Source organism: Sus scrofa, chromosome 14, assembly GCF_054392235.1.
Source record: "Sus scrofa isolate SSC_HxYL_T2T_F1_AM1 chromosome 14, Sscrofa_HxYL_maternal_Yorkshire_Landrace_v2.0, whole genome shotgun sequence".
Classification (NCBI taxonomy): Eukaryota; Metazoa; Chordata; class Mammalia; order Artiodactyla; family Suidae; genus Sus; species Sus scrofa.
Genome location: NC_139396.1, coordinates 126,311,171 through 126,325,093, shown reverse-complemented (window position 1 = coordinate 126,325,093; position 13,923 = coordinate 126,311,171). Strand labels below are relative to the sequence as shown.

The 13,923-nt window shown below is 42.6% G+C and overlaps 1 protein-coding gene across 6 annotated transcripts in view; it reads left to right on the top strand.

The window, feature by feature from the left end:
* Positions 1–13,406: 13,406 nt before the first annotated feature.
* Positions 13,407–13,923, top strand: part of IDE (insulin degrading enzyme) — a 112,857-nt gene continuing 112,340 nt past the window's right edge. For all 6 annotated transcript variants that reach the window (XR_014826638.1, XR_014826639.1, XM_005671285.4 and 3 more), the window contains exon 1: positions 13,407–13,581. Coding sequence is in view for 2 of the 6 variants with exons in the window: in XM_005671285.4 (XP_005671342.1) it covers positions 13,484–13,581 (98 nt within the window). In the remaining 4 variants the exon portion in view is untranslated. The remainder of the gene's footprint in view (positions 13,582–13,923) is intronic.

Here is a 13,923-nt window from a genome sequence, read left to right as displayed (position 1 = left end):
TGTACTCTTTCTTAGATTACTTCCTTATTTGGGTGGAACACGTCCTCCTATAGCTTCCTGAGAAATAGTACAGAGGAAATAAATATTTTGAGAACTTGCTTGTCCAAAAATATTTTTCTTCTACTCTGTTTCTTGATTGCTAAGTAGGTTATACGTAAAACTCCAAATTCTAAGTATTTTTACTTCAGATTTTTTTGGGAGGGAGATATTAGTTTCCTTTGGCTGTTGTAACAAAGCACACCAAACTTGATGCTTTAAAACCACAAAAATTGATTCTTTTATAGTTCTGGAGGCCAGAAGTCTGAAATAACTTCCCTAGGTCAAAATCAGGGTGTCAGTAGGGCCAGGCTCCCTCTGCAGGTTCTAGGGGAGAATCCATTCTTCCTTGTGCTTTCCAGCCTTCTGGCAGCTGCTAGCATTCTGTGGCTTGTGGCACATCACTCCACTCTACCTCCAGGCTTTCTCTTCTGTGTCAAATCTTCTATTTTTCTCTTATAAGGATACATATGGTTACATTTAGGGCCTCCATAGATAATCCAGGATAATACCCCAGCTCAAAGTCCTTAATTTCAACAACCCAATTGAAAAATGGCCAAAAGCAGTTCCCGTGGTGGCACAGGGGAAACGAGTCCATGGATAGGAACCATGAGGTTCTGGGTTCCATCCCTGGCCTCTCTCAGTGGGTTAAGGATCTGGCATTGCCATGAGCTGTGGTATAGGTTGCAGATGCAGCTCGGATCCCGCATTGCTGTGGCTGTGGCATAGGCCGGCAGCTGTAGCTACAACTGAACCCCTAGCCTGGGAACATCCATGTGCCACAGGTATGGCCCTAAAAAGGCAAAAGATTAAAAAAAAAAAAAAAGAAAGAAAAATGGCCAAAAGACTTGAATAGATATTTCTCCAAAGAAGATATACAGATGGCCAACAAGCACATGAAAAAATGCTCAACATCACTGAGTATTAGAGAAATGGAAATCAAAACTACCATGAGGTACCATCTCACACCAGTCAGAATGGCTGGCATTAATAAGTCCACAAATAACAAATGCTGGAGAGGGTGTGGAGAAAAGGGAACCCTCCTACACTGTTGGTGGGAATGCACATTGGTACAACCACTATGGAAAACAGTATGGAGGTACCTCAGAAAACTAAATATAGAACCACCATATGACCCAGCAATCCCACTCTTGGGCATCCATCCAGGCAAAACTTTCCTTGGAAAAAGACACATGCACCTGAATGTTCATTGCAGCACTATTCACAGTAGCCAAGACATGGAAACAACCTAAATGTCGATTGACAGATGAATGGATTAAGAAGATGTGGTATATATACACAATGGAATACTACTCAGCCATAAAAAAGAATGAAATAATTCTATTTGTAGCACCATGAATGGAACTAGAGACTCATACTAAATGACGTAAGTCAGAAAAAGAAAGACAAATACCATGCAATATTACATATCTGGAATCTAATATATGGCACAAATGAACCTTTCCACAGAAAAGAAACTCATGAACTTGGAGAACAGACTTAAGGTTGCCAATGGGGATGGGGAGGGAGTGGGATGGACTGGGAATCTGTAGTTAATAGATGCCAACTATTGCCTTTGGAATGTGTAAACAATGAGATCCTGCTGTATAGCACTGGGAACTGTATCTAATCACTTATGATGGAGCATGATGGTGGATAATGTGAGAAAAAGAATATATATATGCACATGTGACTGGGTCACTTTGCTACACAGTAGAAAATTGACAGAACCCTGTAAACCAGCTATAATGGAAAAAATAAAAGTCATTAAAATTTTAAAAAGATCCTTAATTTGATCACATCTGCAAAGTCCTTCTTCATTTCATAGGGTAACATTTAAAAGGATTAAGATGTGAATATCTTTTGGGAGACATTCAGCCTACCTCAGGAAGTATGCTGTAAAAATACCTTATTTATTCCGATGCTGTTCTGGTAAATGTCTTAGTGCCAATAAGGAATCTGAATGTATATTCTAATGGATTTTTTAAAAGAGCTTTGGTTAGTTAATTAAACAATCCAATGCACAGATCCCAAATAAGATTAAATGTAGCTATACTCTGTCCTCTATCAAACATTGAAGATTTCTCTGTGTGTTGTTTTACGGAACTCTCTAGCTGTCAACGGTTTTATTGTAGAGCCTGTTTATATCCATCATAAATATAATCATTCAATATTTGTATAATTGTCTGGGTTGTATAACTTTATTTATTTATTTGTTTTATGGATTGCACGTGCAGTGTATGGAAGTTCCCAGGCTAGGGGTCAAATCAGAGCTACCACAGCCACAGCAATGCAAGACTGGAGCCACATCTGTAACCTGCACCACAGCTCACAGCAACGCCGGATCCTTAACCCAATGAGTGAGGCCAGAGATCAAACCGGCAACCTCATGGATCCTAGTTGGGTTCATAGCTGTTGAGCCACAAAGGGAACTCCCTTCAATTACAGTATTACTCGCAATAGTAAAAAAAAAAAAAAAAAAAAAAGGAAATAACCCACATGTCCATCAACTGATGAATGGATTTTTAAAAATATGGTCCATCTAGGCAATGGAATACTCTGTATTCTACAATAAAAAGGAATAAAGTACTAATACATGCTACAACATGGATAAACCTTGAAAGAAGGTTTAGGTGAAAGAAGCTGCCCACAAAGGACCATGTATTGTATGATCCCTTTTGTATAAATGTTTAAGATAAGACAATCCATACAGACACAGACAGAAAATAGATCAGTGGTTAGCAGGGTCTGGGAGAGAAGGACGTGGGGGTGGGGAGTTGAGGGCTGATAGGTTTCTTTTTGGGGTGATTAAAATATTTTGGAATTAAATAGTGGTGGTGCTTGTACAACATTGTGACTATACTAGAAACTACCAAATTGTACACTTTTAAATGGCGAATGTTATAAGATATGTGAATTATACCTCGATTAAAAAATTTCAGAGAGGTCCCATTGTGGCTCAGTGGGTTAAGAACCTGACATAGCGCTGTGAGGACATGAGTTCGATCCCTGACCTTGCTCCATGGGTTAAGGATCTGGGGTTGCTGCAAGCTGCGGTGTGGGTCACAGATGCAGCTCAGATCTGGCATTGCTGTAGCATAGGTCTGCAACTGCAGCTCTGATTTGACCCCTAGCCTGGAAACTTCCATATGCCATAGGTCTGGCCATTAAAAAACAAAAAAAAATTTTAAGTATGATTTTTGGTATTTTAAATAGAAGTACTTCTGCATCTTCTCTCTGCAGTTCTTAATTTTTTAAACACAAAAAAAATGCTTCTAGCAAAAAAAAAAAATTCTAGACATAGACCTTAATCCTTCACAAAAATTAACTTGAAATGGATCACAGATGTAGATCAATTTTCAATCTGAGGAGTTCCCATTGTGGTGCAGTGGAAATGAATCCGACTAGTACCCATGATGATGTGGTTTCGATCCTTGGCCTCGCTCAGTGGGTCGGGGATCCTGTGTTGCCTGTGAGCTGTGGTGTAGGTGGCAGATGTGGCTCAGATCTGTTGTTGCTGTGGTTCTGGCATAGACCAGTGACTACAGCTCCAATTAGACCCCTAGCCTGGGAACCTCCATACGCTATGGGTGTGGCCCTAAAAAGACAACAAAATAAATAAATAAATAAAAGTTCAGTATGAGGTTGGTTGAATTCAAGGATGTAGAATCTGCTCTTATGAAGGGCCTGCTATAGCATGTCATGTTATTATTTCTTTTATTTTTTGGCCATGGCCATGGCATGTGGAATTTCGTGGGCCAGCGATGAAACAGGTGCCACAGCAATGACAAGGCAGAATCCTTAACTTGCTGCATCACAAGAGACTCCTACCAGGGCATTTTATATAACGGTTTTGGCATCTGCAGATTTTGGGATCTGTGGGATCCTAGAATCAATGCCCATGGGTAATGATGAAAGACTCAGTACCCAAAGAGGGTGAAAAGTTATGTCCACACAAAAATCTGCATGTCGATGTTTATAGCAGGTTTATTCATAATTGCCAAAACTTGAAAGCTACTAAGATGTCCTTTCAGTAAGTGATACATCCAAAGAATTGAATATTCCTCCATGGTAATTAGGAATGAGCTATCAAGCCATGAAAAGACATGGAATAAACTTAAATGAATATTACCAAGAGAAAGAAGCCAACCTGAAAAGGCTACATATTGTGTAATTCCAACTATATGACATTCTGGAAAAGGCAAAACTATAGAGACAGTAAAAAGATTAGTGGTTGCCAAGGTATAGATGGAAAGTAGGGATGAATAGGCAGAGAACAGGGGATTTTTTTTTAGGGCAGTGAAAATACTATGTATTATACTATAATGATGGATACATGCCATGACATATTTGTCCAAATGCATAGAATATACAACATCAAGAGTGAACCCCAATGTAAACTATGGACTTTGGGTAGTAGTGATGTGTAAGTGTGGATTCATCAATAGTAATAAACATACCTCTCCCGTAGGGGAGGTTGATAATGGGCAGTCTAAGCATGTGTCGGGATGGGGAATATAAGGTACACCTCTGAACCTTTCTCTCGATTTTCCTGTGAATTGGAAACTGCTCTTAAAAAAATAGTCTTCAAAAGCTTGGGAAAAGAAGTGCTTCTGGCCATTTCACATAGCTTTTTCTTTTTCTTTTTGGCTGCATCCTCAGCATATGGAAATTCCTGTGCCAAGGATAGAAACCTCACCTCCATAGTGACCCAAGCTGCTGCAGTCAGGTCCTTAACCCTCTGTGCCACAGCAGGAACTCCTCACAGAGCTTTATTTTTACCTTCACAACAAATAAAAGCATTTTTAGTAGGCATCCTATTTTCCTCATACCAACTTATGCTTTATTGAAATACAAATCTATGTTTTGTTCTCATTGTATTTTCTTCCAAGCAGGTAGCTAGGCCTTTTTGAAAAATAGTTTAAAGATGGGAAGTTTTCCTACTATCTTGGACTGCTATTGGAAACTTGTTGGAAGTTATTAGTAATCTGGGGAACTTAGTGTTTTATATAAACCACCATCTCACCAGAATTTGATTTTCCATAGTAATTTGCTCATACCTATGATTTATTTTTATTTTATTTTATTTTATTTTATTTTATTTTTTTGCTGTGCCCATGGCATGAGAAGGTTCCAGAGCCAGGGATCAAACCCATGCCACAGCAGTGACTTGAGCTACTGCAGTGAAAACACCAGATCCTTAACCCACCACACCATAAGGGAACTCCACACCTATGATTATTACTATGATTTTTATGCCCCTAGGTTTTACTCTAATAACTGTCGTAACAGATATGATTTTGCAACCACGATCTTGACTAGTGTTAAGAAATTTCAATGGAACGCCCATTGTGGCTCGGCGGTGATTGAGAGGGTTGAGAGGGATCAGTTCCCAGCCTTGCTCAGTGAGTTAAGGATCTGGTGTTACCATGAGCTGTGGTGTAGGTTGCAGACTTGTCTGGGATCCTGCCTTGACATGGCTGTGGCATAGGCCAGCAGCTATAGTTCCAATTTGCCCCCTAGCCTGGGAACTTCCACATGCTGTATGTAGGTGCAGCCCTAAAAAGCAAAAAATGAAAAACAAAACAAACAAAAAAAGGAAATATCGCATTACTTTATTTTATTTAAAGAATATTAACTATGACCCCAAGTTCCCCATCCACCTAGAAACTTCAAGGTGGAACTTCCCCTTCGACCTTGACTACTACTGCAATTCTCCTCAGTCACACTTCCTTGAAGACAGTTTTCTAGGTTTTGCTGCTGCTGAGACGTCCAAAGCCATTCTGAGTCCTGATCATTTGTTTGTGGCCTCTCTGCTCTTTCTTTAAATAATCTATTTCCCTTCAATGTGCTGACATTCTGCAATAAGAAGCCTTGTTGTGCACGTATTTTCACCCATTGAGCAGAGCATTTGGCAAATCCTTTCAGTCCGGCAACTCATTTCCTTCAGATATGGAAAATAACTTTGAAATATTCATTGAATATTTCTACTGTTTTTTTTTTTTTTTTCCTGTTCTTTCTTTTTCTTTTTTTGGGCCATACCCAGGGCATACGGAAGTTCCCAGGCCAGGGATTGAATCTGAGCCACAGCTACAACCTATGCCACATCTTGGCAATACCAGATCCTTAACCTGCTGTGCCATAGCAGGGACTCCTTCCTGTTCTTTCTTTCTGAAACTCCTATATGTGTATGATAAATTTCTACTACCTAGGAGTTCCCGTCGTGGCATAGCAGAAACGAATCTGACTAGGATCCATGGGGACGCAGGTTTGATCCTTGGCCTCGTTCTGTAAGTTATGGATCCAGCATTGCCATGAGCTGTGGTGTAGGTCACAGATGCGGCTCAGATCTGACATTGCTGTGGCTGTGGCGTAGGCCATCAGCCATCAGCTACAGCTCCGATTTGACCCCTAGCCTGGGAAACACCATCTGCTTCGGATGTGGCCCTAAAAAAGCAAAAAAAAAAAAAAAAAAAAAATTTCCCACTACCTAGGGATTACTATTAGTATTTTGAGGTATTTCTTTCCAGTGTCTATATTTATATTTTTAATAATTGAAATCATAGTTAAATATGCAGTTTTATGTCTTGAATTATTTAATACAACTTAAACATTCTTCTGAGCCCTAATAAAGTCTTCATAAACATATTTATTTGCATGACTTTATAAGACTCTTGAGCAACACCTATGCAATTTGCAAGTGAATAGCTGATGAGTAATTTAATTTAGCTATCTTTTTCCATGGTTGCCAGAGTCATGTTAGGTTCAATACTGTATGTCTGTGGGTATGAATGCCAAAGAGAACAAACAGTCATTATGTCTGCTTGTGCTTATAAACTAAGGAAAAAAGAGCTATGAACTGCTTATAAATCTGTTTTTTTTTAAAAAAACAAACCCAAAATCCTTAAGTATTGAGTTTCCCCAAATCCAAATTTTGGTTACTCTTTTTGGTGTTCTAATAGTAGCATCTCAGTAGGAAAGATTAGTTGGGAGAGAAGGAAAATGAGGCTTCCAAGGCTCTGGCCTCCTATCAAATCCCAGAACATGCCGGACTCTCTCTTGTCCCAAACTTCCACGATGGTTGTTTCCACTGTCTGGAGTCTTTCCCTCACCTTTTCATATATTAGCTCCCTCTTACCTTTCAGATCACAACTTAAATGTCACCTCCCCAAAGACTCTATCCCCAGCCACCATGTCTAAAGTAGACCCTCAGTCTCTCTCATGAAACCCCATTTCTTTATCTACACAGCAAAAGATGTTGGAATTTTATTCTACATGTTTTCCTTTATTTGTTATACCTCAGGATCTTTTCCCAGAGACAGAGAATGTCCAGGAGATTTTGGGTTCTTATGGTATGAATGCAAAGAAAAAAAAATATTCAGTGTTTCTAACTTTCAAACTAGGCTCTTAAAGGAAAGCCCTGAGAAAGCCCTAAGTCAGACAGTGAGTGGCCAAGGGAGAAGCAGATGACTGCCCCTCCACAACTTTCAAATTCTGGTTAAGAAATTCCTGGCTTGTACATCAGATGGAGAGAAAAAGATGTAGGAGGAAGAAGGTAATGGAGGAGTTTCTGTCGTGGCTCGGCAGGCTAAAGACCTGATGTCTCTGTGGCCTTCCTCAGTGGGTTAAGGATCCAGTGTTCCTGTAAGCTGCAGTGTAGGCCTGGAGCTGCAGCTCCAATTTGACCCCTAGCCTGGGAACTTCCATATGCCATAGGTGTGGCCATAAAATTAAAAACACACACACATACACACACAAAACCCCATATAACACACACACACATATATATATATAAATCCCAGGAGGGGTCTGGTGAAGAGTTAGCTCATGAGAAGGGCCACAGAAGCTGGCTGTCCATTGGCAGCAGCTTATGCAGCCTAGTCCAAACCCCGAACCCTGTGCTCTGAGTTTTGCTGAACTTCCACCTACACTGTCCCATGTGTACACTCCTGTTGTCAATCCCTCTTAATAGAGTTGGTGAGTTCTTTGCTATCTCCTTCCATCTAGAGGGGCCATAGTGATGACAGAGGGAAAGTCCAAGGACTATGACATGGGTGACGCTGATAGCAAGAAAACCCACCCTGGTTACTCTAATTTTTGGGGGGAGGTTCCCCATAGAATATGGCACCCACTGCAACTGGGCTGGGTATCGAACCCATGTCCTGGCACTGCAGAGATGCCACAGATCCCACTGCGCCGCAGTGGGAGCTCCTCTATTATTATATGAAATACATTTTATAATTACTATTTTTTTTTTTTTTTTGGCAGCTCCTGAAGCATGTGGAAGTTCCTGGCCCGGAGATCGAACCCATACCACAGCAGCTACCCAAGCCACTTCAGTGACAATATCAGATCCTTAACCCACTGTGCTATAAGAGAATCCACTTTATGTAATTACTTTATAAAAGTATTAATTTACTTCTCTCTCTCACTATAGCATAAACCCCCCAAGAATAGAAACCTATTTTCTTGGAGCTCCCACTGTGATGCAACAAGATTAGCAGCATCCTGGGAGCCCCTGGGAGGCAGGTTCGATCCTCAGCCAGGCACAGAGGGTTAGGGATATGGGCTTAAGTTAGGGACTGCGGCTTAAGTTGTGACCGTAGCTCCAATCTGATGCCTGGCCCGGGAACTCCATATGCCTCAGGGTGGCCAAAAATGACCAAAAAAATAAACCTAGAAACCTAGTTTCTCTTTTCTGTGAGGTATCCTCAACATATAAAGCAAGGCCTGACCCATATTTGTTGAATGGGTAAATCAAGAATAGTCCTAACTGGAAAATATAAATTATAGATTTTTACATTAATATTTCAAGTACTGCCCATAAAGTAACTCTAACTTACCATTAAGGACTAGAAACTATGAGTCATTTTGGAAAACTTTTAACAAATTTATAATTAATAAATCACTTACCTATAAACATTTTAAAAAATTCATGTTGCTTTTAGGTATTTTATTACCATAGCACTGTACTTAAAACTAATATACATTGTAAAACTTTTTACCATGGAAAATTTTAAACATATTCAAAATCAACTGAATAGTATTATAAATTCCCCAGGCATCCATTTTCCAGTTTCAATATTTATCAGTTCCTGACCAATATTCCTCTTCTTCTCTCATCTTCTACTGAAGATGGAATTATTCTGAACCAAATCCCAGGCATCATATTATTTCAGTATGTATCTCAAAGGACTATTAAAAAAAAAAAAACCTGGGCGTTCCCTTATGGTGCAGTGGGTTAAGGATGTGGTGTTGTCACTGCAGTGGGTTGGGTCGTTGCTGAGGTGCAGGTTCAATCCCTGGCCTGGGAATGTGGGTGTGGCCAAAAAAAAGTTACTGTGAACAGCCACTAACATAACCCCCAAATTACTTATATAAAAAATCTAGTCAGGGGTTCCTGCCGTGGCTCAGCGGTTAATGAATCTGAATCCATGGGGATGCAGGTTCAATCCCCGGCCTTGCTCCGTGGGTTGAGGATCTGGCATTGCTGTGGTATGGGTGGGATCCTGAGTTGCCGTGGCTGTGGTATGGGCCAGTGGCTACAGCTCTGGTTCAGCATCTGCATCTGGCCTGGGAACCTTCATGTGCCTCAGGTGTGGCTCTAAAAAGCAAAAAAAAAAAAAAAAAGAAAAGAAATCTAGTCAGTGTTTAAGTGTTCACACTTTTCTGATTGTCTCATAAATGTTTCTTTTTCACAACGGGTTTGTTCAAATCAGGATTTAAACAAGAACCAAGCATTTCATTTTGGTTAATGTCTCCTTTCTTTCTTTGATTTTTGAAGATTGTTTTTGAAGAGATTTTTTTTGTTTGTTTTTTCGGGTTTTTTTTTTCGCCACGACCATGACATGTGGAAGTTCCTGGGCCAGGGATGGAACATGCGCCACAGCAGTGACCCAAGCTGCTGCAGTGACAATGCTGCCTCATTAATCCACTGAGCCACCAGGTAACTCCTTTTTTTTTTTTTTCCTTTTCTAGGTCTGCTCCCGCAGCATATGGAGGTTCCCAGGCTAGGGGTCGAATCGGAGCTGTAGCTGCCAGCCTACGCCAGAGCCACAGCAACGTGGAATCCGAGCCGCATCTGCAACCTACACCACAGCTCACGGCAACGCTGGATCCTTAACCCACTGAACAAGGGCAGAGACGGAACCCGCAACCTCATGGTTCCTAGTCGGATTCCTTAACCACTGCGCCACAACGGGAACTCCTTTTTTTTTTTTTCAACTCCTGTTTTTGAAGAATTTATTGAAGTATTGCAAACAGAAAAATATGTAAATCATAAATGTATAGCTCAATTAATTTTCAGAAACTGAACATACCTATATATATCTATATATATATGTGTTTTTTTTTTCTTTTTGGGGCCACACACAGGGTACATGGAGGTTCCCAGGCTAGGGGTCGAATTGGAGCCACAGCTGCTGGGATCTGAGCTGAGTGTCATCTACACCACAGCTCACGGCAACGCTGGATCCCCAACCCACTGAGAGAGGCCAGGGATCGAACCTGCAACCTCATGGTTCCTAGTCAGATTTGTTTTTGCTGCACCACAACGGGAACTCCCTGAACATGCCTATATATAACATACCTCACAAGCCCCACATTCTTTCAGTCACTGCCCACCCAAAAGTAACCACTAACCTGATTTCTAATACTATAGATTAGTTTTGTCTGGTTTTCAACTTTGCATAAATGGACTCATACAGTATGTGCTCTTTGAGATCTGGCTTATTTTACCATGTTTGTGAGCTTCATCCATATTGTTGAGTATAATTTTTGACTGTTCATTTTAATTGCTGTATAGTATTCCACTATGTGACTATTCCCAAGTTTATTTTTTCTGTACATTTTACTGTTGATGGGATTTGGATTGTTTCCAGTTTGGAACTGCTATTAGTTGTGCTGCTAATAATGTATTTGCATGGAAGTGTGTTCATATTTCTGATGGGTATACAGCTGGAAGTGAAATTGCTGGGTTATAATGTATGCTTATGTGCAGCTCTAGTAGATACTACTGAATAGTTTTCTGCTGCCTATTTGTCTGCTCTTGTGCCATTACCAAATATTATCTCAGTTACCACAGCTTAATAGTAACTCTTAATGTTTGGTAGTGTAAGTGTGCCAGATTCTGCTTCAAGATTGGTTTGGGTCTTCCGGGCCCTTTGCATTTTCATGTAAAATTTTGTAAACAGCTTGTCATAGCTTCTTAATTCTAAGGCCCCTTCAATCCATAGGCTTCGCCTCCCTTTCTTTCTTATTTTGCAATTTATTTGTTGAAGAAATAGAGTCATTTGTTGTATACTGTTACAAACATTCTAAATTTTGCTTGATTGTATACCAACAGTGTGATTTAACATATTTGTCCCCTGTATTTCCCATAAATGGTATTTACAACTAGAGACTTAATAAGATTCAGCAAACGTGCATTTGACAAGCATTAACTAACCACTGTGCTTGCTGCCAGGTGAGATACAAAAAGACATCATTCCTAATCTGTTGATGTTTACGTCTATGAAAGTTAAGATTCAAATAAGTGCCTTTAGAGAGTAGCAGCTCTGATCAGGGAATGGTTAACCCCAATGGGGTATGTGAGAAATGGCATTAAGGCAAAGTTTTATAAAGTCAATGCCTTTTCAATAGGTTTTGAAAGTTGCTAGAGCACTAACAAGCTAGTACTGCTGTAAGCATCAATTAGCTCTGACAGCTGTGGAAAATGGAATTGGTGGAAGTGGGGGGCAGAGGCGGAAATGTGGGGTGAGTAATGGCTCCCCAAAAGAAATGTCTAGGTCCTAATCCCAGGAGACTTCAAGTGTTATTATTTGTTAAAATTATCTTTGCAGAAGTAATTAAGATAAGGATGAGATGGGGTCATCCTGGATTACCTGATTGTGCTATAAATCCAATGACAAATGTCCTTGTGAGACAAAAGAAGACAAGACACACAGAGAAGAAGGCATTGTAAAGGTGGAGACAGACATTAGCGTGATACGGCCTCAAGCCAAAAAGAAGCTGAAGGAGGCAAAGCAGAGTTTCTCCCCTAAGATCTTCTGTAGGGAGTGCAGCCCTGCCAACATCCTGATTTTGGATTTCTGGCCTTCCGACTGTGAGAGAAAAAATTTCTGTTAAGTCACTAATTTTGTTGTAACTTGTTATGGCATCCACGGGAAGCCAATACAGATAGATGGGCTGGAGCTAAAATGTAACAGTGTGGAATTTTTACCTTACACGCACTAGGATTAGTTCTTTGCTACCTCGGTTTTCATCCCTCCAAGATTTGCCTTTAGCTGAAACTATATGATAGAAAGGATTTCCCAGGTGTTCCCACTGTGGTGCAATGGGTTAAGGATCCTGGGTTGCTGTAGCTGTAGTGTAGGTCACAGATGCAGGTTGGACTCAATTCCGGACCTGGGAATTTCCATATGCCATGGGTGCGGTGGGGGGAAAAAAGAAAAAAAGATCCCCGAGTACCTCTTTGATGAAGCAACCCCTTAAAGGATCCTTCTCCTGAATTCCCATTTGAAGCAATAATAGTATTCAAAGCACTGTTTTTGGCTGCAGTCTTCGTCTGCCACATCAGCAACTTAAAAGCACTTAAACCAGGAAATTGCTAACCCTAATTGAGCTCTCCTTAAAGACCCCAGTAAAAGAATGTAACAGAAAGTGAGATTTGTAACTATTAAATTGTTCTCAGATGCAAAAAGGGACTGAAATACATTGACAACAGTAGGAGTACTACATTCATGCGTGAGCGTTTGTTTTTTTTTAAATATAGTAGTAGCACAGAATGGTAGTTTCTATTCTGGATTTGTAAACCCACGAATGTCTGATTTTGCTGTAGCCTGTCCCATCTCCACTTTGCCGGTTTCCCAGATGGAAATCCAGGGTGCTGGCCTCCCTCTCAGGGACCCTCGGTCTAACTTCTCCCTCGCCCCTACCCCGCAGTCCACGCCCTTACCGAGCTCTAGAGGGAGCCCGCGGGCCGCGCGCCCGCCGCGGATTGGTTTTCCGTGAGGTCGCCTAGTCGGCTGACCTTGTTCCAACACCTGTACTGCTGCTGCCGACAGCCAACGGGGGCGCCTGGGGAAACACCGCCCCTTGTGCCCTCACGGTATTCATGAGCTCCCAGTCCTCCACTAACACAGCCAGATACACATCGCTCCCCTTACGCGTGCGCCCGCCGTGACCCAGCCGGACTCTTCCCCGCCCAGGGAAGCCTGGTGGCTGGGTTTCCGCAGCACCCGGCGAGACTCCTTCCAGCCCGCTAGCTCCGGCCTTGGCCGCCCGCCGTCCCCGCCCCTGTCGGGCTCCCGGCAAAACCCGGAGAGACCGCGGTTCGGCGGCTCCCGGGAGGCGGCGCGGCGCTGCGTACTGAGCATGCGCAGTGAGCAAGGCCGGCTCCGGCGCAAGAAGGAAGCGTTCGCGGTGATCCCGGCGGCTGCGCTGGGGTATGCGGTACCGGCTAGCGTGGCTGCTGCACCCCGCGCTGCCCAGCACCTTCCGCTCCGTCCTCGGCGCACGCCTGCCGCCCCTGGAGCGCCTCTGTGGGTAAGCGGAGCGGAGCGTCCGGGCCCTCGGGGCCCGTGGGTCACGGCGGTTTGGAGCTCGGGTTGCAAAGTGGTGATTCAGCACTTAAAGCCGCCGCCGCCGCTCCTCACGCCGCCCCGTCCTGCGGGCCGGGGCCGGGACGGCCGTGTTGAGGCCGCCTGGGGCCCAGAAGGGTGGCTGGAGGGGAGAGAGCGAGGAGTCTGGCCCGAGAGGAGGGCGTCCTACGGACTGGTGAGGGCGGACGGAGGCTGTGACCCGGGGTCACGGGGCGTGTGTCACAAGTGCGGGGGGCTTGGCGCATGGGCGCCGAGTCACCCCGGCCCGCTCCCGAGAGCCGCGCTG